Raw genomic sequence first — 27007 nt, forward strand, 5'->3', positions numbered from 1 at the left:
GCTGTCTTGTCGTTTGAGCATGTTACGTTAGAATATTAAAGGAAACATTGGAAATCGCTTTGTATACTCAGAACCCACACTCTCCCCCGGACGTTTCGCCGAGTCGTTCGGCGAGACTCTCCCCGATACTATTTAGTACACGAGAGGAGCCGAGCGTGACTCTACACTCTCGCGCTCGGGTAGTCTCGTCAAGAGTTTGGCATAAGATATCTTGATGAAACTTTACTAAATTGGTACGAATAATAATATAGTCTATATACTGTACAAATTTCATGAACAGGTTTTGAGTTATAAATGAACGAACAGATTATTTTAAAACAATAATTATATTTGGGAAATATTTTGAAATCACATTGACATTTCAATATATATTTTTTTTATTAGTAAAAATAATATAGTTTCCAGAATTTTCGTTACTAATTCTTATTTAATTAGGTACTCAATGCTTGTTATCATCATCATCATTATCATCCTGAATCTATCCACTGCTCGATGAAGGCCTCTTCAAGCTGCTTCCACTTCTCTCAGTCCTGTGCGTTACGCTGCCACGTATTTACGCAGAACTTTATCATTTCATTGATCCAGCGGCCTCTAGGTCTCAACGGTCTACCTTGCGGACGTTTTGTACCTCTTGGATACCACTGGATGACTAAATTTGTCCAACGATTGTCTCTTCTTCGACCTATTTGTCCAGCCCATCTCCATTTGAGGCTTTTAATGAACTCTATTTTTTTATATTATTTAGTAATAGATACATATAAAAATACACTATCGTAACTCATTAAATTGGTTATAAGCGAATATACACTCAGATATCCGTATTATAGAACGTTATGTGTAGCGAAGTAAAGTAACTAAGCATATATATTATTTTGTCATATCGTGACAATTATTAATTTTTCTCAATATCATAGTAAGTAGGTACTTAATAGTTTTTTTTAATTTGCTTGTGAATCTGTATTAATCAATATTTCGTCGGTATGACAATTGTGTCGCTAGATTTCAAAATCAGCCAAGTCCATAATATATGAATAGGAGAAAAACAGCTTTTTGTTTTCTCAAATACACAGTCACAAGGTTGAAAGTTTATATTATTTCGAGTATAGAATATTTAAAATTAATAAATTCCACATTTTGATAATGCATAAATGTTAGAAAGCAGTAGTTCTTCAGCAATTCACAAAAAAAGTCAAAAATACCTAAAGGTGGACTTGGCTGATTTTGAAATGTAGCGACACAATTGTTATGTCTGATGCAAATCCTACCAATATCAAAAGTGAATCATATCTTATCACACCGGCATTAGCATTCCTGAATCCCTTACTGTTTCTTATCATATTATCTAATAATGGTAAAGTTTGATAAATCAGTGTAATTCTTTTCTGGACCTCTCAGCAACCACTCTTAAATATAAAATTATTGTGATTAAGTATACCTTATTAACTAGTGGGTTAATATATTATATATTGAATACCCACACACCCGTAACATAATAATTAATAATATATAATAGCAGCTTCACAAAGGAGAAAGCAAGTTTACAAAAGTACAAAATAACAAATACGTATATATATACCAGAAATAATACTAAAAACTATCCACCTCTGTAATAAAATAATAGCTTTTGCATTTATTTATGCATTATGCATTTCCATTAGTTTCCATCCTTTGACAGGTCATATTTTTCATAATAAAATATAAATACTGTCATCAGTGTTGTCATTTAATTTTCCGATTTTAAAAATAAACCAATTTCGGCAGTAATACAGTAATATATTATGATTTAAATAAAAGAAAAACATCATCATCATTTATGGCACTACAACCATTGACGGGTCGTAGTCTTCTTCAAAAACTTCCTCCATCCTGAACGATCATAGAGGTATTAAATAAAAGAGGGGTAAGGAATCGGCTTTCTCATATAACTGAATGAAGCAGACCAACAATAGCCGATAACTTACGAGAAATAGCGACGCGATAAAAAAAAATGCAGGGCATCACGGAGGATTAACTTTGGTCTTTTGACCGTCATTATAACGTACCCATATAATACAGCAATGTTAACGTGGAAATTTTGTCGCAACTTGATTACCAGCCTGCCTCACCATACTTTTATATAACCTGTTTGCTTCACCATACTTTAATATTATAACTTGCCGCCCCATGGGGCCATGGCCGACACTCTCCAGTTGCTTTGACCGAGCATTCTTAAATCTTCTGTGGCGCAGTCCAGCCATCTCAATTTCAGCCGTTCAGCTCTTTCTTGCCTTCAGGGGTTGCGCACATAGCCCGATCACACTTCATTATTATAATGTCATATATTGAATACAAACAATCATTAAAATAAAACGAATTCTTAATAATATTATAATACAATACAATACAATACACAGAAACTCATTAATAAGAGCTAAAACTTTTTATACACGTTGTATGTGAAAGCTAAAGGAAAAAATATATTTACCGTTAATGGAAAAGCACACTCTCCTGAGCAGAACCCAGCTTGGAAAATTTCTGGCGCAACAATCCAGTCTCCCCAGCCGATGTCAGAAAATCGCACCGTCAATTCGGACCTCCGACATGGCTTGGCCTCTTCAGACTCGTTTGACTAGAATAGACAATACTTAATATTCATAAGATCATAAACACAGCTTTCGCTACAGTCAATTAATTATATCATATCGAAGGATTCAAACACTAAGATAGATTCTATAGGGAATACAACAATTATAATTGTTCAGAAAGAGATCATGTAGTTGTTAGTATAGCCACACATGTAAATTGTTGTAAATTTAGACTTCAACGTTTTTTATTATGTTGGACAACAAGTAGTCATAGTGCTGTGAAAGGGTTGAAGAGATCGCACAAGTATATAGGGTGTACGTGAAGCATTGGAAGGGTTTTGTGTAATTTTAGATGGCCGTTACGATATGACAGCTAAAATATATAGTCGTACTACATTATGATCATTTAGAAAAAAATATTTCTTTCCCCTAGAAAATAACAACATATTATCATATACTTTCCTAGTTATGCATATATCTTAATGACAGGAACCTACGAGTATCTGCTCAATAATATTATTTAGCTAACAATAATACTATTTTTATAGCATAAGCAATTAATATTGGGTAACAATGAGCATAACTAAAGAACGCACTGATTTAAATACCAATTGATAGTTATCTATTTCGATAAAGCCGATGTATTTTACGTGAGTAAGCGTATGAGAAAAATGCCCATATCTACGTCTACGTGACTGATCGATTAATCGCAGCAGGCATGAAAGGGGATGCAACGTGTGTGTTTTATTTCTGCGATCGCGCAACAAAGACGCAAACCGTTTCGCATGCAAATTGACGTGCGTCAGAGAAATAAGACAAATATAATATATTGTAATTATTTTTCTTGATTATTAATGTTTGACTTACACTATTTTGTATGAAATATGATTTCAGATATCTACACGCCAGGGTAGACGTCTTTTATTTCAATACATATACGCACCTTGTTACCTGTGATATTGTGTTGTAAAATTTGTAATAGTATTAAGCATCTAAAGTTTTGATTATTTTTTGTTATTGCTTGAAAGACATTTAGAAGTCAACAAATTTAATCTCACTGTATTTCAATTACAGATATCACAAATAAAATGTTTTTAAACATGGCGCTTGTGTAAGTATTAGTTTTATTAGAATTGACTACTTTTTATGATGTGGCACCTGATTCAAGCCTCTTATACTAATAACGCCCATACACGTACATGGATTTATTTGTACCAATAGTGTGTATTTCAAACTATCACGATAACAACTGTTTACACGTAAACGTGCTGACTGTCTCGCATATCTCATTTTTCAAGAGTAAGCGAGACGCGATGTTGTCATTGTACGATACTATTTGACAGGTCGTCGTGATAATCGGTTAACCTCAAAAGGAGTCTCTGCGCGGTGTAGTTTGTTTTTTTTTACCGGCAGGTTAGCCACTATCATTCTATTGCGCAGGCAGATATCGCACGGTTCAATTGTTGCGTGAAAATTCAGAAGCCGCTGAAGTCTTTTGATCAATGCATGCAATTTGTGTGATAATGCGTATTTACACGTGTATTTTTTGTTATGGCCGTGATAATACTTACTGTCGTAAATCCATGCACGTGTGAACGGGGTGTAAGACTCAGTGTACACATTAGCAGAATGGATCAAAATTATGAACGGGAATTTACAATATGCACCAAATATAATAAGCCGACGCGCAAGCCGTACGGCCATCGTGGGGCCGATACGATTTATAGTATCATGTAAATTTAATATTATTTATGAAGGTGTTTCTACAATATTGCCAGTATGTAAATTATTTATTCACTGGATTAATTTTTATAGACACTCGCAAAATAATATACTTAAATTGAAAATTGACTAAATTTTATCATGTAATTGCGCATATTTGAAAGATAAAACTAAATACCTAGTGATATCTAAGGGCCTCTAAACGACTACAGGTATGCACTCACTGAATCGACAAAATCGTAATGTTCGATAGGTGTACTTGGTAGCGGGGAACTAGTGACCGTGAAAGGTGGAAGGAACTAGGGGAGGCCTTCATTCAGCAGTGGATCGAACCTGGCTGGTGATGATTTATGTTGTATGCGACATTTATATAAGCGAATAAAATTTAGTAGAACTAAACCTTATACTCTAATTGCAATATTGAGTACAATTTAAAGCCGAATGTATATTAAGTGTATGAAGTGAAGGTCAAAAATCAAGAGTTTGGAATATTTTTGCAAGCGTAGCCTTAGATGTAGGAAAAATGTATGTCATTATGATATCGTTACTCGCATATGTGAGCATTGTATCAGGCGTTAAAAACTCCTGTCAAATTGTTGATCTGCTATGACAAGCTTCCTGGCGGTAGACTTCCATGCAAATAAACCGCGTATCTGAACGATGTACTTATACGACGCTTATTTTCCGGAGAGGGTCTGAATTTATAATGTTTACCTGACATAAATAAATAGATTTTATATCTAAGAAGTGTATCGAACTCTAAAAGCGCTTAAATATTTGTTAACTACCCGTTTGAATAACAATTCACTAAGTGATATTAAGGCTTGCATAATCTAATCAATGCGACGTAATTGATTTGTGATAAAGGGGTAGGGGTAGATGCACCGGAGACCGGCGGCACTCGCAATCAACCGCCCATCAGTTTTGCTAATGCACTTCCCTTGTCAAGGACGGGCCAGTCTATTATGTTACTTAGCTTCTGTCATTCCAGCGTCCAATGTTATCGACTGGTGACAAAATGAAGCTGCAATCAACATTACACACACTGTGACGTGCCTACGTCTGTACGCAGATTAGTTTAGGATTCGCCAATACGTAATTCATTAATTCAACCCACTGAAGTCTATTTGGTATTATCAATTTAAGTTAAGTTAATATTATAATAATATAACTATTCTGGCGTCTTAAAATAAATAACCACAATATGTCCAAATAAGACGATTTCAAAATAAAAATAAATAATTTTAAAGTTTTATACAAAGTTATTGACATTTCTCGAAATTCTAATATATTAAGTAATATGAAATAATATAATAAACCATTTTTTTTAACTTACGGGCGTCGTATTTTTTCAAAAAAGAGTTTTTCTAGTACCTACTATCAGCGTTTCTTGCCAGATCTAGCATTTTTCGATAGGCATCTAGCTTGTGGAGTTTTTATTAGCGTTTTTTTGGTGCCTTTAACCGGTTTAAACGTGCTGAAAATAAGCTAGATATTTAGTGTATTTATACAGATATTTAGTGAAAGTAGGTCGGTAACAATACAATCAAACAATATGAGCATTCTTGACGTTATAGTGATATAATGCTTTCATATATTATAATTTAATATGTGCTTTGGCATGTGGCATTCCACTTCCATTCTATTATGGGGATTCCACTCTCTGGTATTACCTAATTATTACTTATTGTAGGAAGTTAGATTAATTCAATTTTAAATTGTGATTTTTACCCATATATTAATATTTTTTTTAGTTTTTCACTTTTTTCGATAGGTAAAAACTTTAATTGAAATTTAATTTTCTCAAAATCTAGCGTTTTTACGTTCACCGTCTGGCATGTTTTTGTCAACGACAGTTGGCAACACTGCCTACTATACCTATATATCTGTTGTATATATGTTATATGTCTTAAAATTAGACCAAGAGGTGCTGAATCGACAAAATAATTGAATTCTGCGAAAGTAGAGACAATGTCTAAAAGTAATGAAACCAGTTTGGAGAGCTTATTGGCGACGATTATAAAGCGTCTTAGAAATGTATTAAAATCTGACACTGTCAATCAAAAATTGTATACTGTCAATGTGAAAGAAATTCAATTGTTACACGGAGCATTGTTTATTAATTTTCTATATTAAAGAATTTGGAATGTTGAAAAAGTGGTTTCTTTATTTGGTTTAGCGAATGAAATGGCATTTTATTGACTTAGATTCCGAAAAAAAGACTGTAGCAACATTGGTAGTAACTCTACTAAACACGTGAAACAATCCACTATCTGCCACACGTTTCAAAAAGACATTGAGTCAGGGGTACTAACCAATACGTCCCAGCAGCAGTAAGAATAACGACCACCGGTTGAACACTCCTGAGAGTAAATAAACACCGATCGTTTTTTACGAGTCCGTTTCACAGTAAAAAGTGATATTTATTACGGTCGATACAGAAATCGCATTAAAAGTGTATCACTTTGAAATAAAACGGTGAAAAAACTAGAAATGATTGAATCCGTCTGGGAATTTATCACTTTGTGATATACATTTAATAACTTTATTTGAACGTCAAGCGTTTCACCACAGACATGTCCAAATAAATATTATTTCAGAGCGTTCTGGGGACCTAGGTATCTAATAATGTTTAATAAAATAAACTTTGGAGTCTCTAATATTGACGTGAAACTTTTTATAAGCGCTACAGTAAATCCCGCTGATGTGAAAAGGACACCACCATCAAGAAAAATAAACCACTCCCGAATCTAGAATATTGTAAACCAGTAAAATTTACTTTAAAATGATCTATCGGATTTCGGATTTCGGATTGTTTCGGAAGAGTAGGTATCTGGAAAGAAAATGCGTGAATCTACATTCTAATAAAACAGTGAACGACAGCGTATTAGAAAATGGAAAGCAAAAATACTTTTACTTAGGCTGCGCGCACACGGCAAAGCGAAGTTTCGGATTCATCCGCCAAACGTCGTTTTCGGGTCGAATGCGTTTTGTTTGCGTTTCGTTTGCGTTTCGTTTACGGCGATATATCGACGATGCTGTCCAAACATCTGGACAGAGAAAACACAGTTTTCAAGGAGATTCATAAACGCCTTTTTTTGAAACTGCACCCTGCTGCGAGAGTATTTATCTCTCATTACAGTGGTGTACAAGGGTAAATAAATCAATATAAAATCAGTACATAATATTGCATTATACCTACATTTATTTTCCCACTATTGCTTCTTTTGGAGCTGGACTGTTTTATATCGATAGCGTTTTGAAAATTACCTATTATTGTGCCTATTATGTATCATCATAAACTTTGTCTGATCAATACTATCGACCGAGGGTACTTGATGGAGTTTGAATTTAAATTCTAATTGATTTAAGTTTTGTACTTTTATTATTTATTAATACAATAAAAAAAAAGATTATAAGTTAATACACGAAGAAAGGGTAAAAACCTTATTACCTAGATACCCACTAAGTAAAGGATGAAGTATAAAAACATAATATTGTGAATAATTTGAATACTTGCATTGTTTCTAAAAACTTGTTGTAAATACTATTAATACATTCGGTAGGTAAGCAGTTTTACAAAATAAAATAAAAAGTTTTGACACAGCACAGCTATGAGAAGAAGTATTTCATCAGAAGAAAGGCTCGCCATAACTAGAAGGTAAACTAAACTAAACTAAAAAACATACATATACCTATACAAGTACATAGGCACATACCTATCAATAGTAGTAGGTAGGTATTCATTATTCTCACTACAATATATTATTATTGGTACCCGTTTACATTTTAGTGTATATATATATAGATCATCTAGATGAACAGATTTTAAGGGAGATATTTCAAATGTTTATTTATAATATGTGACAAAACAGAACACCCGGAAAAAACCTGGCTGTTCTGTTTTATCATGTTCTGTATTGTTATTGTTTTGTTTTGTCATGTTCTGTTTTGTCATGTCCTGTTTTGTCCGGTTACCATCTAAGTCATACCACGTGTCTGGGCAGTGTAAAAATAAAACCCAATCATGATGAATTGTTTGCAACCAGAAAGATTCACTTGAATGCTTAATGCTTATTTGGACTATGTCTGCATTTGCATATAGCTAACAAAAATCCGCATGAAAGTCATTTGAAATAATTTCTACACTATGAAAATATCTAGGTAAAACGGTAAAAAAGAAATACTTAATAATATGTAGGTAATGTTTACATCTTAGTTCGCCACTGGCCTCTGAGACAAAAAAAGGTTTTTTTTTAATTCTTCGGATAGTGCAATAAATAAATTCTTCCATAATAACACTAGGGGTGAAAACAAAGACTACTACTATCAGTTTGCAGAACACAATAAGGCACATATTGTATGACATAATTTATTACTTTAGTCCGAAAAATTTGAAAAAATCCTTCTTTCTTAATAATTAGTGTCATCAAGAATTTCACAGTGGCGTTTATGCAATGGGGAAAAAAACAGATATAATTTAATTAAAATATTTTATAGATGTTTTGTATATAATTTGTTAGAACAATGTATTATATTATTATACCTATTGTATCTTTTATCAAATAAATATTTAAAACATAATATTATAAATAAACATTTGAAATATCTCCCTTAAAATCTGTTCATCTAGATGATCTATATATATATACACTAAAATGTAAACGGGTACCAATAATAATATATTGTAGTGAGAATAATGAATACCTACCTACTACTATTGATAGGTATGTGCCTATGTACTTGTATAGGTATATGTATATTTTTTAGTTTAGTTTAGTTTACCTTTTAGTTATGGCGAGCCTTTCTTCTGATGAAATACTTCTTCTCATAGCTGTGCTGTGTCAAAACTTTTTATTTTATTTTGTAAAACTGCTTACCTACCGAATGTATTAATAGTATTTACAACAAGTTTTTAGAAACAATGCAAGTATTCAAATTATTCACAATATTGTGTTTTTATACTTCATCCTTTACTTAGTGGGTATCTAGGTAATAAGGTTTTTACCCTTTCTTTGTGTATTAACTTATAATCTTTTTTTTTATTGTATTAATAAATAATAATAGTACAAAACTTAAATCAATTAGAATTTAAATTCAAACTCCATCAAGTACCCTCGGTCGATAGTATTGATCAGACAAAGTTTATGATGATACATAATAGGCACAATAATAGGTAATTTTCAAAACGCTTTCGATATAAAACAGTCCAGCTCCAAAAGAAGCAATAGTGGGAAAATAAATGTAGGTATAATGCAATATTATGTACTGATTTTATATTGATTTATTTACCCTTGTACACCACTGTAATGAGAGATAAATACTCTCGCAGCAGGGTGCAGTTTCAAAAAAAGGCGTTTATGAATCTCCTTGAAAACTGTGTTTTCTCTGTCCAGATGTTTGGACAGCATCGTCGATATATCGCCGTAAACATAATAATAATATACAATAGGTATAATAATATAATACATTGTTCTAACAAATTATATACAAAACATCTATAAAATATTTTAATTAAATTATATCTGTTTTTTTCCCCATTGCATAAACGCCACTGTGCAATTCTTGATGACACTAATTATTAAGAAAGAAGGATTTTTTCAAATTTTTCGGACTAAAGTAATAAATTATGTCATACAATATGTGCCTTATTGTGTTCTGCAAACTGATAGTAGTAGTCTTTGTTTTCACCCCTAGTGTTATTATGGAAGAATTTATTTATTGCACTATCCGAAGAATTAAAAAAAAACCTTTTTTTGTCTCAGAGGCCAGTGGCGAACTAAGATGTAAACATTACCTACATATTATTAAGTATTTCTTTTTTACCGTTTTACCTAGATATTTTCATAGTGTAGAAATTATTTCAAATGACTTTCATGCGGATTTTTGTTAGCTAGTATATGCAAATGCAGACATAGTCCAAATAAGCATTAAGCATTCAAGTGAATCTTTCTGGTTGCAAACAATTCATCATGATTGGGTTTTATTTTTACACTGCCCAGACACGTGGTATGACTTAGATGGTAACCGGACAAAACAGGACATGACAAAACAGAACATGACAAAATAGAACATGACAAAACAGAACATGACAAAACAAAACAATAACAATACAGAACATGATAAAACAGAACAGCCAGGTTTTTTCCGGGTGTTCTGTTTTGTCACATATTATAAATAAACATTTGAAATATCTCCCTTAAAATCTGTTCATCTAGATGATCTATATATATATACACTAAAATGTAAACGGGTACCAATAATAATATATTGTAGTGAGAATAATGAATACCTACCTACTACTATTGATAGGTATGTGCCTATGTACTTGTATAGGTATATGTATGTTTTTTAGTTTAGTTTAGTTTACCTTCTAGTTATGGCGAGCCTTTCTTCTGATGAAATACTTCTTCTCATAGCTGTGCTGTGTCAAAACTTTTTATTTTATTTTGTAAAACTGCTTACCTACCGAATGTATTAATAGTATTTACAACAAGTTTTTAGAAACAATGCAAGTATTCAAATTATTCACAATATTATGTTTTTATACTTCATCCTTTACTTAGTGGGTATCTAGGTAATAAGGTTTTTACCCTTTCTTTGTGTATTAACTTATAATCTTTTTTTTATTGTATTAATAAATAATAATAGTACAAAACTTAAATCAATTAGAATTTAAATTCAAACTCCATCAAGTACCCTCGGTCGATAGTATTGATTAGACAAAGTTTATGATGATACATAATAGGCACAATAATAGGTAATTTTCAAAACGCTTTCGATATAAAACAGTCCAGCTCCAAAAGAAGCAATAGTGGGAAAATAAATGTAGGTATAATGCAATATTATGTACTGATTTTATATTGATTTATTTACCCTTGTACACCACTGTAATGAGAGGTAAATACTCTCGCAGCAGGGTGCAGTTTCAAAAAAAGGCGTTTATGAATCTCCTTGAAAACTGTGTTTTCTCTGTCCAGATGTTTGGACAGCATCGTCGATATATCGCCGTAAACGAAACGCAAACGAAACGCAAACAAAACGCATTCGACCCGAAAACGACGTTTGGCGGATGAATCCGAAACTTCGCTTTGCCGTGTGCGCGCAGCCTAAATATGTCGTGTGTTAGTTTTTAAATCCTTAGACTCGATTTTTAAATGAGTTATTATAGCATTGTTATAAATTACTTTATGAGTGTGAAGTTTTTGTAATACGGTGTTTTATTAAAGAGAAAATTTTTAATATTATGTTACATATTGGTTAACTTTTATTCATTATAAGTTACCGTTTCCTTTGGTATATATTTGCGGAAAGGTTTCATTTATAATTTAAGCATAGTTCAGAGTCCAGATCAAGTACATCTGTAAATAAACAGTGTTTTCTATCCGCAGTGTAATACAACATAATTAAAAGATAAAAAGAACTTTTAATATACCACGTTTATAAATTCTATTGAATCATATAAACTTGACAATTCTACGTATAAATAAATACTTTTTTATGAATTATCCCTTCAACTTGAAAGAAAATGATCAAATGCATAATAAAGAAAGCAATTATAAGAAATTTTCAAACATTTATTAATTGAATAACATATATGAGATTTTTAGAACTTGTACTTGATAATATGAAGTAAAAAACTAACAACCAAAAAAACAAGAAAGCGAGTTAATTCTTTTTTCAAAATCGTTGAACGCCGTTACTCAAAAGTGCAAGCAAAATGAAAAAAATGCATTGTCATCGCGTTCTGATATATTCTAAAAGTTTCAAATGTCTAGTCGGGAAATTAGTTAAAAATCGATTGCAAGATTTTTACTGGACAAACAAGAAAACGAGCTAATAAAAAGGTGGTAATAAAAATACTTGGACAACTAAATCAGAACATTTAAAATAAAACACGGGTTATTCAATGTTATTATAATATGAGTAGTTAGAATTTGTTAATCGTGAAGATATTAAGGTTCCAAACTTTCGGCCGATGGATCGGCCCAGATGGAGTTTTCGCATAGGATTGGTGGGCCGAATGGGAGTAAAAGGGTTAAAAAAAATGTATGAACAGTGTACACGATGGTTTGCACTGACAAAAGAGCATACATTTATGAGTATGATTCGCAAGAATTTTTCAATGTAATTAGGGAATACAAAATAAATATAATTTTTGCTGCTGGTAACTGCTGTTAATATATTGTTAATGATTGGCACACAACCTAGTTACTTAAGTGCAAAGATAGCGCCTTGTGTCTAATAATTTCATAGTGTTTTAATTACTTTAAAAGTAATGGGGAGATAGGAGGGCGGAAGATGAAGAAGCAATATTGGGTCTGACTTGGCCACGTACTAGAATGCCTCAAGAGACTCTGGACCCACTTTTCGTTAAGCCAACCGGATTCCGACGTGCTGGAAAGCATCTTAATACGTACCATCTAGAATCTAGATAGATGCTGTATAGATTAAACACAGGCAATTCTAAGAGTACGAGAACTATTCAAATGATTTTATATAGACTGCATCTTTTAATCCTTTGATGTGAAAGAGGAACTTTTTTATTAACCTTTAAAATTTTATTAAAATCATTTAGATAAATTCTTATAATTCCAATATACTAGAGCAGATGCATAGTTAGGGGAGAGGCGTATCCAGGAAGACACTTTTAAAATAGCTGAATTTCAGTACATAATATCGCGTTGTTTTTATAATCTAACACTAAATTTATAAAGATTAATTAAAATGTTATTCATAGCCCCAAACTAGGTAGGTACATCCAGTGACGTCCCAAGACAAAATGCCACCCCATTTTTTATACCGTTAAATGAAAATATCATCTCTGCTTCAATAGACAAATATTACGAGTGCACGGTTTCAGATAGGTACATTTTAAAATACATGTAACAACTTACAAAACTCGCGGGTGACCGGAAAAAATATTTGGATAAATTTTAAATTAGGTAAGTATGTACCTACCTATAATTCAAAGGTAATTCGAAAAATCTGCGCATGTCATTGTTGCTCACTAAGGACGCGACGTCGAAGGACAACGGAAGTAAGCTAGACATCGCGAACCCGACAAAAAAATTACAGGCCTGTTAAATCTTTTACCGTAATTAATACACTTTGTTTCTATCAATGAACTGATTTTTTTAAATGGAAAGATATTTCCGTTATTACTAAGTTTGGGTAGCTATTTTTATATATACCTAATGATTCTCCTCGATTTGCCGCCCTTCGGGTAATTGCCGCCCCCAAGTGACGCTCGATCTGCCTACCCCCACGGGACGTCACTGGGTACATCATTTTCAGAGAACAGTTACTATGTTCAACCAAATCGTTTCGAATATTGATATTTTCCACTTACGTCTAAATTTTCCATATTTTTTATGTAATGGTGTTAGGTAAAATTAAAAAAAAATCCCATGCCATATTGTGAAAATTTTGAATTTATAATTTCTGCAGAGTTCTCCATTGTCAAAAAATAATTTTGAATTTTTTTAATGCTTTTCCGAATTCTTCCTGCAATTTTCTGTGTTATCACAACTCCTGGAATTTCATCTCGCACTTCCTTGGGGGGGGGGGGGTGGTAAGAGCACCTAGGTTGGAAGTCCCAACTATAAGGAATACATATGTATCTATATATTATTATTATAGATTCATGATTTTGATGAATAAGAAACTTGAACAATTCACCTTTCTCGTACATAATATTCTTGCTACAAACGGATGTACCCACCTATATTATATTAAATTTACGTAGGTATCCCGCGATAACAACGGAAATGAATTATTCCTTGTAGCGCAGAGCTCCGTTTAGAAATTCGCGAAGCTTTCAAGCTCCTTAGAAAATCCTCAGAAAAGTTGTTGCATATTAGCGGGAGCTTTTCACTCCGCGGAAGGGTCAAGAATAAAGCCTCGATTCCATAGCGAAACTACTCGGCGGAATTCTGATTGTTCCGAAGGCTCGCATTCTCAAGTAAAAGGCTGCAGCTGTTGCGAAAGTTTGGAACAATTCAGTATTGGAGTTTTAAGCTCAAGCGAGTACTTAGTCCTCCGCGTTTACTTGGATTCCTTAAAGCTTTTGTCCTGTTATTCTCGGTAAGCAGTAAGTAGTATTTCAATTAAACATATACCCCAGCAATTATATTAGTAACTTAGGTTTATAAATAATTTATATGTTTTGTTTGTGATTTATGGTTATAAGATTAATAAACAATGTATCATTTTATTTTCAGCCATTCTAAAAAAGTTTCTTGATGCCTAAACAGAGTTATTTACGTTATTTTTATTAAATTAATGAAAAACTCACAAAAACTATTGTGTAAATTAACATTGATTCAGACATAGCATAATTGATTGTTAGCTAAAAGCTACCTTCAGTTACTGCCAATGCAGGGCTAAAAGATTTTCTTATGCCGCATTTAGACCAAGCGAGCGAATGTTTGTTCTTCCCCCACTCCAGCGAAATTCTTATGTTCGCTCAACAAAAAGGGTTGAAGTCAAGAGAATTACGCTAGAGTGGGGGAAGAACACATATTCGCTCGCTTGGTCGAAATACGGCTTTACTAGAACAAAAGATGTACAATAATCAAAAAAATAAAAATGTCCCAAGGTACAACCGTTTTCGCTACTTAGTTTGATTAAACAACATTATATATATTCAAATATAATATTAAGAAGTATTGTAAAATAATAAACTGATAATAATTAATATGCCACTTTGCCTGAGAATTATGCCCAATTAATCACTCGATCCACCTACATATTATTATATACTCGTATATTTTATTCCAGGAAAAGTCGCCTTTATTAGATTATCCATGTATGTTTGCTTCTTATATTATTAACTTTCAAAAGTACTTGGGCATATACTTTGTAAATATATTATACGGTACTCCACGTTTTACAATCGTACTAAAAACATTGAAATTTTAATAAAGCTGTAGGTACTAAGTTTGCAGTGGCGGCGAGGTCGCGGCCACAGTCGCAAATTGTGCACTGCATAAATTCGCTATTTTTTTGTCTGCGAGAACCAAGCAAATGGTCTACAAAGCTTATAAAAACTTGAACGTATAGTCGAGCCAAGTATCGCGGTGATAACGTCCTACGTTGAGAAAGGTCGGAGTTCTACTTGGTCCCACGAAGCAGATTGTTTAGTTTTTTTGCAGGAAAAAGACAGTGACGCGCTTATCTTGTTTAATTTTTGTGAAAGCGTTGTGTGTTTTCGTTCGTTTTAAATACTGAATAATAAAAGTAGAGAATGACTACAATATGTGTATTTTCTTTATGTGATTAATGCAGTCAGTTGTAACGATGATACAACATTGCCACAGTGGTTCTAATTTTTCGTAAGTGCGATTCATTTTTTTTTAGATAATTGGGTTTGAATATTGATTAAAAATTTAGTATATGCGATGTTAATACACAGGTCGTAGAGTAGAGGTATCAAATACAATGCAATGCCTACTGAAGAGATATCAAAACTATACACATGTGTGACAACTGATTCAGTAAAAATAAAAAAGGTGACACGACATATTCGACAATCGACATGCTAATTGTTACGAGAAATTAACTTTATACAATATCTTACGCTGTATATGTATTGCTAATCATAACGAGTACCTTATATTCCATCTTATGACGCTATGTTTGCGACTTGAAATCGACAAAACTACAGTAATTACTGTAAGTCAAGTTGCTTTAATTTGAAAAAACTTTTTTCTAGTGAGATGGAGTTGGACTTGTTAATTTGAAGAAAACTTCACACTTCTACTATAACATTCAACAATAATTTCAGATTTAACAATTAGTTAGTAAATTAAATACCTACATGGTTCTACTTGCAGGTATTGCCAGACAAGCCTAAAATACTTAAATTCATAGGATTTGATAGTGTATAATTAAAAGCGACTCCAATTTGATAATATGTAGCTATTCAAAAATCCATTTACCATAATTTTTCTACGATAAGCACGTAAAATATGGAGAAATAATTACCTAGGTTAAGTAAATAAACAGACTTCAAACTAGAATATAAGTTGCCATTTTGTTTTCAGAGTTACCATTAGCAAAAAGAAAATAATGAACGTGTTACTAATTCAACTACACGTACAATCGTTCGGTTCGAAAATCGAACTGACTTAAAAATTCCTAATACGTAATGTACCTATATAAGACTCCTTCTATCTTGATTCTAGAGTCCAAATTATTTGCTGTAAGTGCAAAACTAGATACTTGCCAGGTATAGAAACTGTCCCTTCAAAACTGCTCTATGGCTAGTATTAACAATACTCTATTTTAAACTGTTAAAATTATTTTCAAATAGTTTATACAGAGAGACTACAAGTAGCTGTTATATTAACCGGTTCATTATTGTTATGGAAATAAAATTTACTAATTTGAAATATGTTTGTATTATTTTTGATTATTAGTGTTACATATTTATAAACAAAATATTAATTATCTTGAGTACCATCCACAGTTGTCCATAGAGGTTTGATATCAATAATATATATTATATATTAAGATAAGTAGACACTTATACCAGTGCTTTTGAATAGCTTCATACTCATGCCGAATTATTTCCATTCTATCCTTTCGTTATTCTAACGTTATTTTATTTTTCGGTCGGATTCCGTTGGGATTAAGAATATTCCGAACGCTTGTCCAAAAGGATGATGGATAGTTTTAATAATATTGTATCGCTATAGGCTTAACCATTTATTGTGTACCAGCTGATGTCACTAAATAACCCAAATTATTTATTAATAGCGATATTAACATCAATTTAAAATAACTAAATGAAGAAAATAACAATTTATTAATGATATAATTATTAGACTAGATAGAACATATAAATTCTAATTGATAGAAGTTTCTATGACAAATGAATCGGCTTTAGCAACCGGGGTTTTGTTTTTCTATAAAATATTATTCAGACTGTATGTATATTTAGTAAACCAGCAATAGTGAATTTTTTAATGTTCAAATGACAATACAGAAATTGATGTAAGTAATGTAACAATTAATTGGTCGAGGTTTGATATTCATAATGGATCCAAAACTTCTAATACATACTCATGAAAATCCATTTAATCGTGATGTTTGTTATACATGCAAAATATATAATATGTAACTACTCCAAAATATATAAAATTGCATAGAAAAATTGGCGAAAACCCATTTAAACAATTGTTATAATATTTCTAGCAATACATAATTATGTAAATCATTTTTCCTTATTTTCCGAATCTTTAAATAAAAATCGAGCATCATATTGATAATTTTAAATCATCACCAAATGGTTTGCCGTATTTGTAAAAACCAATATACTCGTAATATATACCGAAAGATGTAACCCGAGTCGCAAAAAACGACTCAAATGGAATAGTACAAAAGTTAAATCCATTAGAATTTAAATTCAAATTCCATCAAGTACCTTCTGTCTATACTCTATAGTATCAATATTGCAAGATAATATTATAACTGACCGTAGTAATATTTGAATGACTTTAAAAGTAATTTATTAAATGAGCGCTCGCATCACCTGATGGCGGCTCTCTCTGTATTTTTGTGTACTATGTGCAAATGGCGATGTATTTGAAATTTATAAAATTTGATGCGGCATGTTTAGGTTAAATAACGATATAGCAGTGGCGAAAACTCCATACTAGGCGATTATTTAAAGCCTACCTTCTTAAGAAAAATATTTTTAATTGCATATTGACATATTTATATACTTAATCACTTCATTATTTTATGTTATATAAAAATAATTTATTTTGCCAACGAGAGATGTCGTATATGTAGGAATGTATTACAGTATTACACAGTTTATAAAACAATCTGCAAAGGTATTAAAAAGCGCCGTAAATAAATAATAAACGCCGCGACGTCTCGACATAAACAAATTTCCGATTATGTGTGAAAAAATTCTGAATTTTTTTCGTATGGACTTTACGTCTCGTAACCTCAGCAAGTCTGCTGATTTGTACGAAATAAGGTAAGCTCCTATCGCAGAGCCTAAAACATTCGCGCATAATATTGTTGTCACGACTGCGCACTTTGTCCAACATCATTAATAATTAGATAATTAAAAAAATAATTTCAACGGCGTTTAATCGAATATTAATAAATAAGTAAGTATAGATTATTTTTATAAATAAAAATAAATTTTATCTAATTATATTTGATGGGTATAAATGTTTTGAAAAATACGTAATTTAAACACATCGCTCATTTTTATGTCGTCAATGAGTTTTTGAAGTTTCATTGAATTAGTGTGTCGTTGTCATTTATTAGTGTGTACCTATTCATTAGTAGTAAATATCGTACTATTCTCGTAAGTATACCTGACAAGTGTGCTCTTTTTATCAGATCTACACAGCCTACCTCTTTCCAAAAGTCACCCTTCGCCACTGCGATATAGAACAAGTATAACGATATAAAACATAGTATGCAATATGAATTTATGCTACAAGCAAAAATACGAGTACCAAATTTAATGAAACTATTGTATTTTAAATTATATTAATATTATTTAAATTATATTATTATTATGGATATAAGTTTTGTACTATTCCATTTGAGTCGTTTTTGCGACCCGGGTTTCGCCTTGCGGTATCTTCAGGCACTATGTGCACTCACCAAAAGGCAAATAAATACACACTGTCAACTAATACAGTTAACTCTAACTATATAACAAATCAATAGAATAAAGTAGGTAAAAACTTTATTACCTACCTGCTAAGTCAAAGATCACAATAAAAAATATAACAAACAAAATATTATGAATAGTGTTTGTAAAAAACCCCTACCTTATCACTAATAATACACTCGATAAGCGTATAAATAGTCAAAACCTAATAATAGATCATTAAACAATAAAAATACTACACTCAAGAGGTGTAAAATCGTGAATACCATCAAGTACCCTCGGTCGATAGTATTAATATTATTGAATTTATTTTGGATTTCCAAACCGAAAAAATGATATGTATGATATGCACATTCAGCTGATATAGATTACAGTTTGCTACTGTTTATTGTGAATGTTTTGACAGTATAATAATACCAATTATATTGTTATATATACAAACACTTACTGTAAATTAACATTAATTGGATAAATTTTGTGTACACAAAACTTTACAAATTTATAACACGGCCATTACAAACTCCCATCCAGTGAGGACGCTGTTGTATTACCGAGAAAAATAACAAATTGTTATTTTACCGCAAGTCGTTATGTCACCCAGAAAATATGTATTATTTATCGTATTATTTTCATAAAGTCTGATTAGAATCTTCAGCATTCTAGTTTTAGTAGCTTTTAATCAAATTGAAGTAAGTATCTATCACACAAATAATGTTTGCAATCTTTTCTTTTGTATTAGTAACTAAGTAGTGTTCTTAGTTTAAATTTCGGCTGACGAGCAAGTCCTTTTTTGCTAATGGCAATGTCAGTAATTATTATTACCGACTATTTAAATTTTATTTGAATCCTTTTGTAAAATATAGGGTAAGGTCTACATAGCTGACACAATATGTACAAATATGTGAATTACAAAATATTACGTAAACTAGTAAACAATGACGTACCTAGGCCACTTACCAACTCTTATTATTTTTTAAATTCTATTATTACATACTTTTACATGCAAAGAAAATCGTTTGGATTCTGATGTAATGTGATACAAATTCACCAAAATTTAAAACATGTAAGCAACGCAGGCGAAAAATCTGTCTCCATGGAATCTACAATGAATATTGATTACATTATACTCATTTCTTCTTCAATTTTCCACCCTCATAGAATCTGAGGTCCCTAGCCAACGCATTACCAAGATGCATGCATAATATGACGTCACTACCAGTAGTGTTAATAAAAAATAAATAACTATTACCCATTTCGAAAAAATATCTAGATAATAAAAAATGTTTTTGATATTTAAGGGGGCGGGAGGGGATGGGGGTAACGAAATCTACCAGGTGCGACTGACTTCCGCACTTACCCCGCCTACTACTTAGCCTTTCATCGCTACAACCGCGGACCCCCGCACTTTTCTAGGTACGTTCCCCATACCCAGACACTCTTAATCATTTAGTTTAACAATGAAAACCTGGTCTGCAGTTATAACTACGGGTGATCACCTACTAGTTATCATTCACAAATGGTCATCGAATATGAGTAGCCTAACGGTCATTATTATCATAAGGGTTACCGCGTCGGCTTATGATGTCGAGGGTCTCCGAATTGAATCCTGGGTCTATAATATTTCACATATTGTTTTTCAATGTGTGTTCGGGTCCAGAGCACGCACCTAATAGGTTGAGCAAGTGGCTAACATTCATTTCTCTTAAAAACAAATATCTGTTAATACAACCTCCCACTCTGTGGAGGTCCATTTATGATCTTCTTATGATCTGGCACAATTATTAGAATCACTAGTGTCCTTTTGTGTCGTCCGCGCGGTATTGTTGTTTGTGCATGCTATGTCAGAATATTACAGCAAACATTGGAAACCACTTTATGTGCGTGCCTGACTATCTTCTACAGACACTTGGAATACACATATATTAACATTGTTCATAAATTAGTAATAGGCAGACTAGTAAAACATCATAATTATAAATAAATATTATACATATCAATACCTACTCATCCCTACAGATTGATGATTTATTAAAATTTGCAGCTATGTAAGTATCTACACTACAAAAAACCGTGGGATCTTTTATGTGATGAGTAATAAATAACGAAGACAAATTTATTATTGTACGTTGAACGAAAAAGCTTCCACATGCACTTTAACTCGATATCGTTAACCGGGTAGATATTTTGGTAAATAAATCACTGTACAGCTAATGGCTTATAAAAGAGCTTTTAAAGTTCAGAGAAGCAAAGACAAAATTAAACGTTTTTGTCTGTATCATACAGAGATTTGCGGAGAAGTTCGCAGCGGGTTCGGATCTATGGTTCGCGCTCTAAAGACAATGGATGTCACTGCCATCTAGCGGGGGGTGGGTGAGCGTCGCTGTTAATGAGGTCATCGGATTGGATAACAGAGTAATTTCTCCGTCTTTGCAGAGTCACCCGAGATTAATGGCATTGTTAGCAGACGTTCAAATATTCCGGGTTACGTCTTTGACTTGAAATTTCAAAGCGCTGTTTTGAAACCGAAATAGTTCTCATGGGTCATTATCAGTTAAGTTTGGTCCCCTCCTAATGAACTGATATTTTTGCCTTTACTCTTAGAGCAGAATTCAAGATTCTACAAAATGTTTGAAAAAATAATATAAGTATTGTTTTTACGAGATTCAAAGTCATATTATAATATAAGGTATCAATTTCATAATATGTAGCTATTATAATAACTGAAAACGAGGTAAGTATAGTTTTTGACTTCACCAACTTTCAACGATTACTCCACACTACCGTTCCATACCTTCTCGGATGCGCAAAAATATTCCTCGCAAGTGACAAACAAATTAGTGTATGTTTATTAGTGTAACAATTTGTGTTTGTATTATTAGTGTAAAAATGTTATTTATTGTAACAATTTAGCGTATGTCAATGTAATATATTACAACCCGTCAGCGTTACAAGAATGTTAATCTCATATGGGGTAATTCGAATCACCAAACGTGACCAAATCAGAACATCACGAACATACTGAGTGTGTCAAAAATAACAAGTGTTTGTGTATAAAGTAACAGTGCGTATGTACACAGGCATGTGGTCTTATTTGTGTCAACATGCTTAGTAACTGTGGTACCCCATTTTCGCCACTCCTATCGTCAATACAGACCATTATTTTACAACCAGTATTCTAATTGAATACCAATTACAAATTTCAGTTTCGAATTTCAAAAAATGATAACATGTAAAACATGTAAGATTTCATTGACGCAATAGGCAAATTGATTTGTATATGTTGGATTTCATTGTATTTGGAAAAAAAACTTAGGTATTTAGAGTTTGCTCTAATATTCTTTGATGCAACATGTTAAATGAAATTGTTTCAGATGTCGCTGATAAAGTTTAACAACTTTGATAATATACTGATACGAAATGACGCATTAAATGCCTAAATCCCTCATCAACAAACCTGTAATCGACAGAGTTAGGAAGAAAAGAACTTGTACATAACGTGGGTTTAATTAAACTGTAAAAAAATCCTCCCACATACACCATTCAATACCAATACCTATTGAATAAGGCAGAATTGAATAAAAATAATATTTGTAATACCTACTGATTTTATAACCAAATAGGCGGGGTTTGTTACATGTATTCTATTTGGTTTACCTTTTTGCCTCCACGGTAACCAAAAATGTGTTTTTTTCTAATTTTGTAAATTGCCTTCGCTGATTTGCACCGACTCATTGTTGACGCAGCGAGTCAAATAACTTTCAGTTCGACTAAACTACTTGCATACTAAAACAATCTCTCACCAAAACCGAGAGAACAACACTCCTTAAACGAAAGCAGCCTCTGACACCGCAGCACACCCCTTACCTCGAACCCCATAACAAGGCTTAATTAATCCTTACAAGAGTCGTACAATTCTGGGCATCTCAGGTTTCCGTTATTTAGAAAATTCACTCTTAGGAAAAGTGTCGCAGAACAACGACGCATAATATGCGAATTCTAAATGGCATATACATTTACATGGGGAAATTATCCCTATATTGTATACAAGTTCTTAATCCTCACTAAAAAGACAGGCCTTACCAAAAATACAAGAAAAAACATTATTATTAATTTTATTAAATATTTTATTTATGGAACCCTTCTACTTATTTAATATTATACAAAGACTGGTCACTGGGGAAATGCGCAAAAGTTATAATTTATTGTGCACTTATGTCCTCTCACGAGATTTGAATATTTTATCCCCAATGGTCTGTAAATTCAGCGTATTAAAACGTCGCAAGTGCCACTGAACTATGTTTCGGACAGTTCGAAAGGAATTTGCTAGAAAATATGGAGTAAGTATATAGAAATTACGATTTTTAGCTTGAATGTGAAAATTTGTTTCAAAATATGCTCAATTCAAATGGTCGAGGGAGCGTATGAATCGAAGTGAAACAATATCTTGGGTCTACAAAATCGCTTTCAATAATAATATTTTAAATAAAATTATTTATACTATGGTATTTTTTAAAGTAACACGTCTTTCCAACAAAAAATAACAGCCACGAAATTAATATTATTAATTTGGTAAAATACAGAAAATCCGGTGATTATTTTAATATTAAATTTCAAATGTACAAATTAAGCATACAAAGAAAGTTTACGTCATTAATCATATAATATCATTATATATATTATTCTATTGTATTGTTACCCACACATATATATATATGCGTTAATACCTACAGATACTAATATGTTTGAATCCTTTACACAAAACCCACAAAGAAAATGTGGTAATTTTATGTCAGCGCCATGGACCGGTTTGCGAATGCTTTGTTTGTGAATGCCATTGTTAGTTTTTAATTTGCACAGCATTCTACTTACCGCTGAGGTTTCTTTAGCTTCTACCATTGCCACTTTTCTATTTCGTTAGGACAGGAATTATTTCAAAACTAGAAAATGTAGGTTAATGCTGACCTACATAAATAATGCGTTTAATTAAGAGGAACGCGGGCGCAATAAACTCTTTAGACTGTGTACCAAAAATGTTATTTAAACGTATGAATATAAATTATTTAAAACACCACCTGGAAGTACATTATATAAAACTCGAAATTCGTACCTTACCCATACCACTCCATCATACCGCGCGTCTTAATAATAGTATTTTCACGAGTTTATTAGTCATTTCCTCAAACCATTATGTTTTATTCTCTAGTTTAGCCTCTGGGAAGAAAACGAGAAAAAGCATTCCATACGAAAGTATCAAGATGCATTAATTTAGTGATGAAAACATTTTACGAAACTATAAGTTTTTTTGAAGTTATACATCTTTTGGCGCGTTTGGTAGAGGGTGAAATTGAGAGTTACGAAACACCGTTACGAAAGTGCGACACCACAACAAAGGATTAAACGGCAGAGTGACATTTGTTACTTTAAAAATAAAAACAACGAGAAATAATAAATAAGTGTATAGAAATAAACCAGCGGTGCTCCAATAAGCGACCCTTTTTCTTGAGTGTGTAATTTAACAAGAGAATATAATAGTATTATTAAATAATATTAATAATTACGGAATGAAGCAATAAAATAATTTCAAACCAGCGGCGCTCCAATAAGCGGCCATTTTTCTGAGTGTGTAATTTGACAAGATAATTAAAACCTTCATAATAAATAAATTAAAATTTACGCCAACGAAGTATAACTTCTAACGCGCGTACATAAGTACACGCGCCGATTTTTTTTTTGAAATTAAACTATTATTTAGTAGATAAGTGAATGTTAATATTTACCTGCCCCCATGATTTTAGATCTGGAGATAGGGTCTTTCTCTTGGTCGCATTTTTCTTCGCTCCCTTCCTCGATTTTCTCTTTTGATTCTTGTGCCTCCTCTTTTCGGAGCCAATCGGAAACGCTGCGTCATCGCCGATCATCGGCGTTGACTTTCCGTCGCTCTCTTTCATCACTTTCGTCACTGCATCGTCAACTGACGACGCTTTAATAATTTTACGATTCGATTTTTTAACATGTTTTTCATTGTGATTATTTCGTTTGTTATTTTTATACAAATCATCATTTCTTTTCAACACTTCGTTCGTTTCGATGTCCTCTTCATTATAAGGCTTTTTACTGTCATCTTTTGTGGTTTCATACGAATGCGAATTATAATTACTTTGTCTATGACTTGACGGTGTCAAATTTTCATGCATGTAAACGTCAGGTTCGTAATAAGACAAATCACCCATATCGTCTTCTTTAGCATATTCTTTTTGTTTTCCTTCTGTCTTGCTTACTATTTTATTTTGATTATTTTTAAAGTACACTTTCTCACCGTCGTTATCTTCATTTGCTTCAGTGTCAATAGATGTTTCTTCTGCACCTTTATTGTCATTAGGACTTGCAAACTCCAATACGTAATCAGAATTGTCATTATCATGCGCCGACCGCGCGTATCTATGCTTTTCATTATTGCTATCGTAACTCTTTAAACCAGTCATACGCGGCTCATTAGGTTCGGGTTCATTAATGTCCTCAGATAAATCAGCGTCTCCCCATTTTCCTATTTTCTTTTGAATTACACTTTTCGTAGCTGTATCATATCGCAAATTGAGACTGTTTATTCTTTTATGATTATGTCTCCGTAAAGCGCGAACTTTTTTTACCCTGTCATAATCCAATAATTCAGATATATCACCATTTCCAGGTACAGACGAATATTTGTTATGTCTAATATTTTCTTTCTCAGACGATTTCTTTAATTCAAAATTATCTTCAATATAATCTGAGTCGTCATCTTTACTACCAATATCTTGCAGATGTCTATTGCGATACTTTTTTCCGTGTCGTATCGCTTCTTTTGGATTAATTTCAGTGAAAGCGGTTTCCATTTTTTTGAGCTTCCTTTTCATATGCCTGCTTTTGTCGTGGGATTCGAAAGATGGCATTTCTTTTAAATACGATGATGGATCGATGCTTGTGGAAGCGTCTATTTTATTTTTCTTCTCCGCCATCTTTATTGCTGACGAAGCGGCACTCTCTAAGAGCTCGTTCATGATATCGATTTGATTGCGACTTAGTTTTAGTCTGTCTTTTTCTTTGGAGCTTGTATCCAAACTGTCATCCGAAAATGTTACTATGAATGTCGACGAACTGTTATTTCCAGGCTCTTTTAGAAAATGCTGTGGAGATATCGACTTCCCTGAAAAGAAAAATAAATTATAAATACTTTATTCAAAGCATAAATAATATTCAGAATGTCATTGATTGTGAGACCTTATGGGTAATGTGCCACAGATGCCGTCATGAGATTTTATAACTTTATTTTTAGACCAAATCAAATCTAACCTAACCTAACCTACCCCAATCTAATATTACCTAATATAATCTTAGTTTGTGATAATGATGCATCAAAATGTATGAAAATTTCAAATTTTAATTTAACAATTATTGTCAATTACAATTGTCTACATGGAATAAACTGTTTTCGTAAAAAAAATATTATAAAAGCTCATAACGGCATCTGCGGCACAATTACCGATCGTATAACTATGAAAAATATTTAAAATGTTATACATTCACTTATCAATTTAAATAATATACCTATATCTGGCATCATAATGTTATAATATTATACTGTAGCGGTGTAGCATTCATACAATTATTAATTGCCAATGCAAAACCAATTCATTAATACACCTGTCATAACTAATAGAGATTATCTTCTAAGCAAAGATTGGTTAAGATTGTTTTATTTTCCATCTTATTCATTCAATAATTAATGGATATAACTCTTGACGCAGATTCATCAGCCAAGAAATTTAATACTGAATCCTGGTAGAGAAAGAAATATATAGGTAAGTATATATATAATTAGTTTATACTTAACATCATGTTAACTGTGTAGAAGGTATTTATAATTGTTTAGTAAAAATTTAATACACTGTCTTGTACAATATTTTATATTAATAAATTAATCATTATTTCCCTAGTCTTTGTTAGAATTGTATGCAGAAATATTTCTGTTATATTATCCTAACTAACATAAGTGACGCGGCATCAAATAGTGGCATACGCAATAAAAGTACGTGGC

General features: G+C 32.3%; 1 protein-coding gene across 2 annotated transcripts in view; it reads right to left on the bottom strand.

Moving 5' to 3' along the window:
- The window catches only part of LOC147068326 (uncharacterized), a 322385-nt gene that overhangs the window by 14660 nt on the left and 280718 nt on the right, over positions 1–27007 (bottom strand). For both annotated transcript variants that reach the window (XM_085952712.1, XM_085952711.1), the window contains exons 4-5: positions 24711–26116; positions 2465–2608 (exon numbers count right to left, since the gene is read on the bottom strand). In XM_085952712.1, the coding sequence (XP_085808838.1) occupies positions 2465–2608; positions 24711–26116 (1550 nt within the window). The remainder of the gene's footprint in view (positions 1–2464; positions 2609–24710; positions 26117–27007) is intronic.

This window comes from Rhyacophila brunnea, unplaced genomic scaffold, assembly GCF_057557595.1.
Source record: "Rhyacophila brunnea isolate RB1 unplaced genomic scaffold, BYU_Rbru_1.0 scaffold_3, whole genome shotgun sequence".
Classification (NCBI taxonomy): domain Eukaryota; kingdom Metazoa; phylum Arthropoda; class Insecta; order Trichoptera; family Rhyacophilidae; genus Rhyacophila; species Rhyacophila brunnea.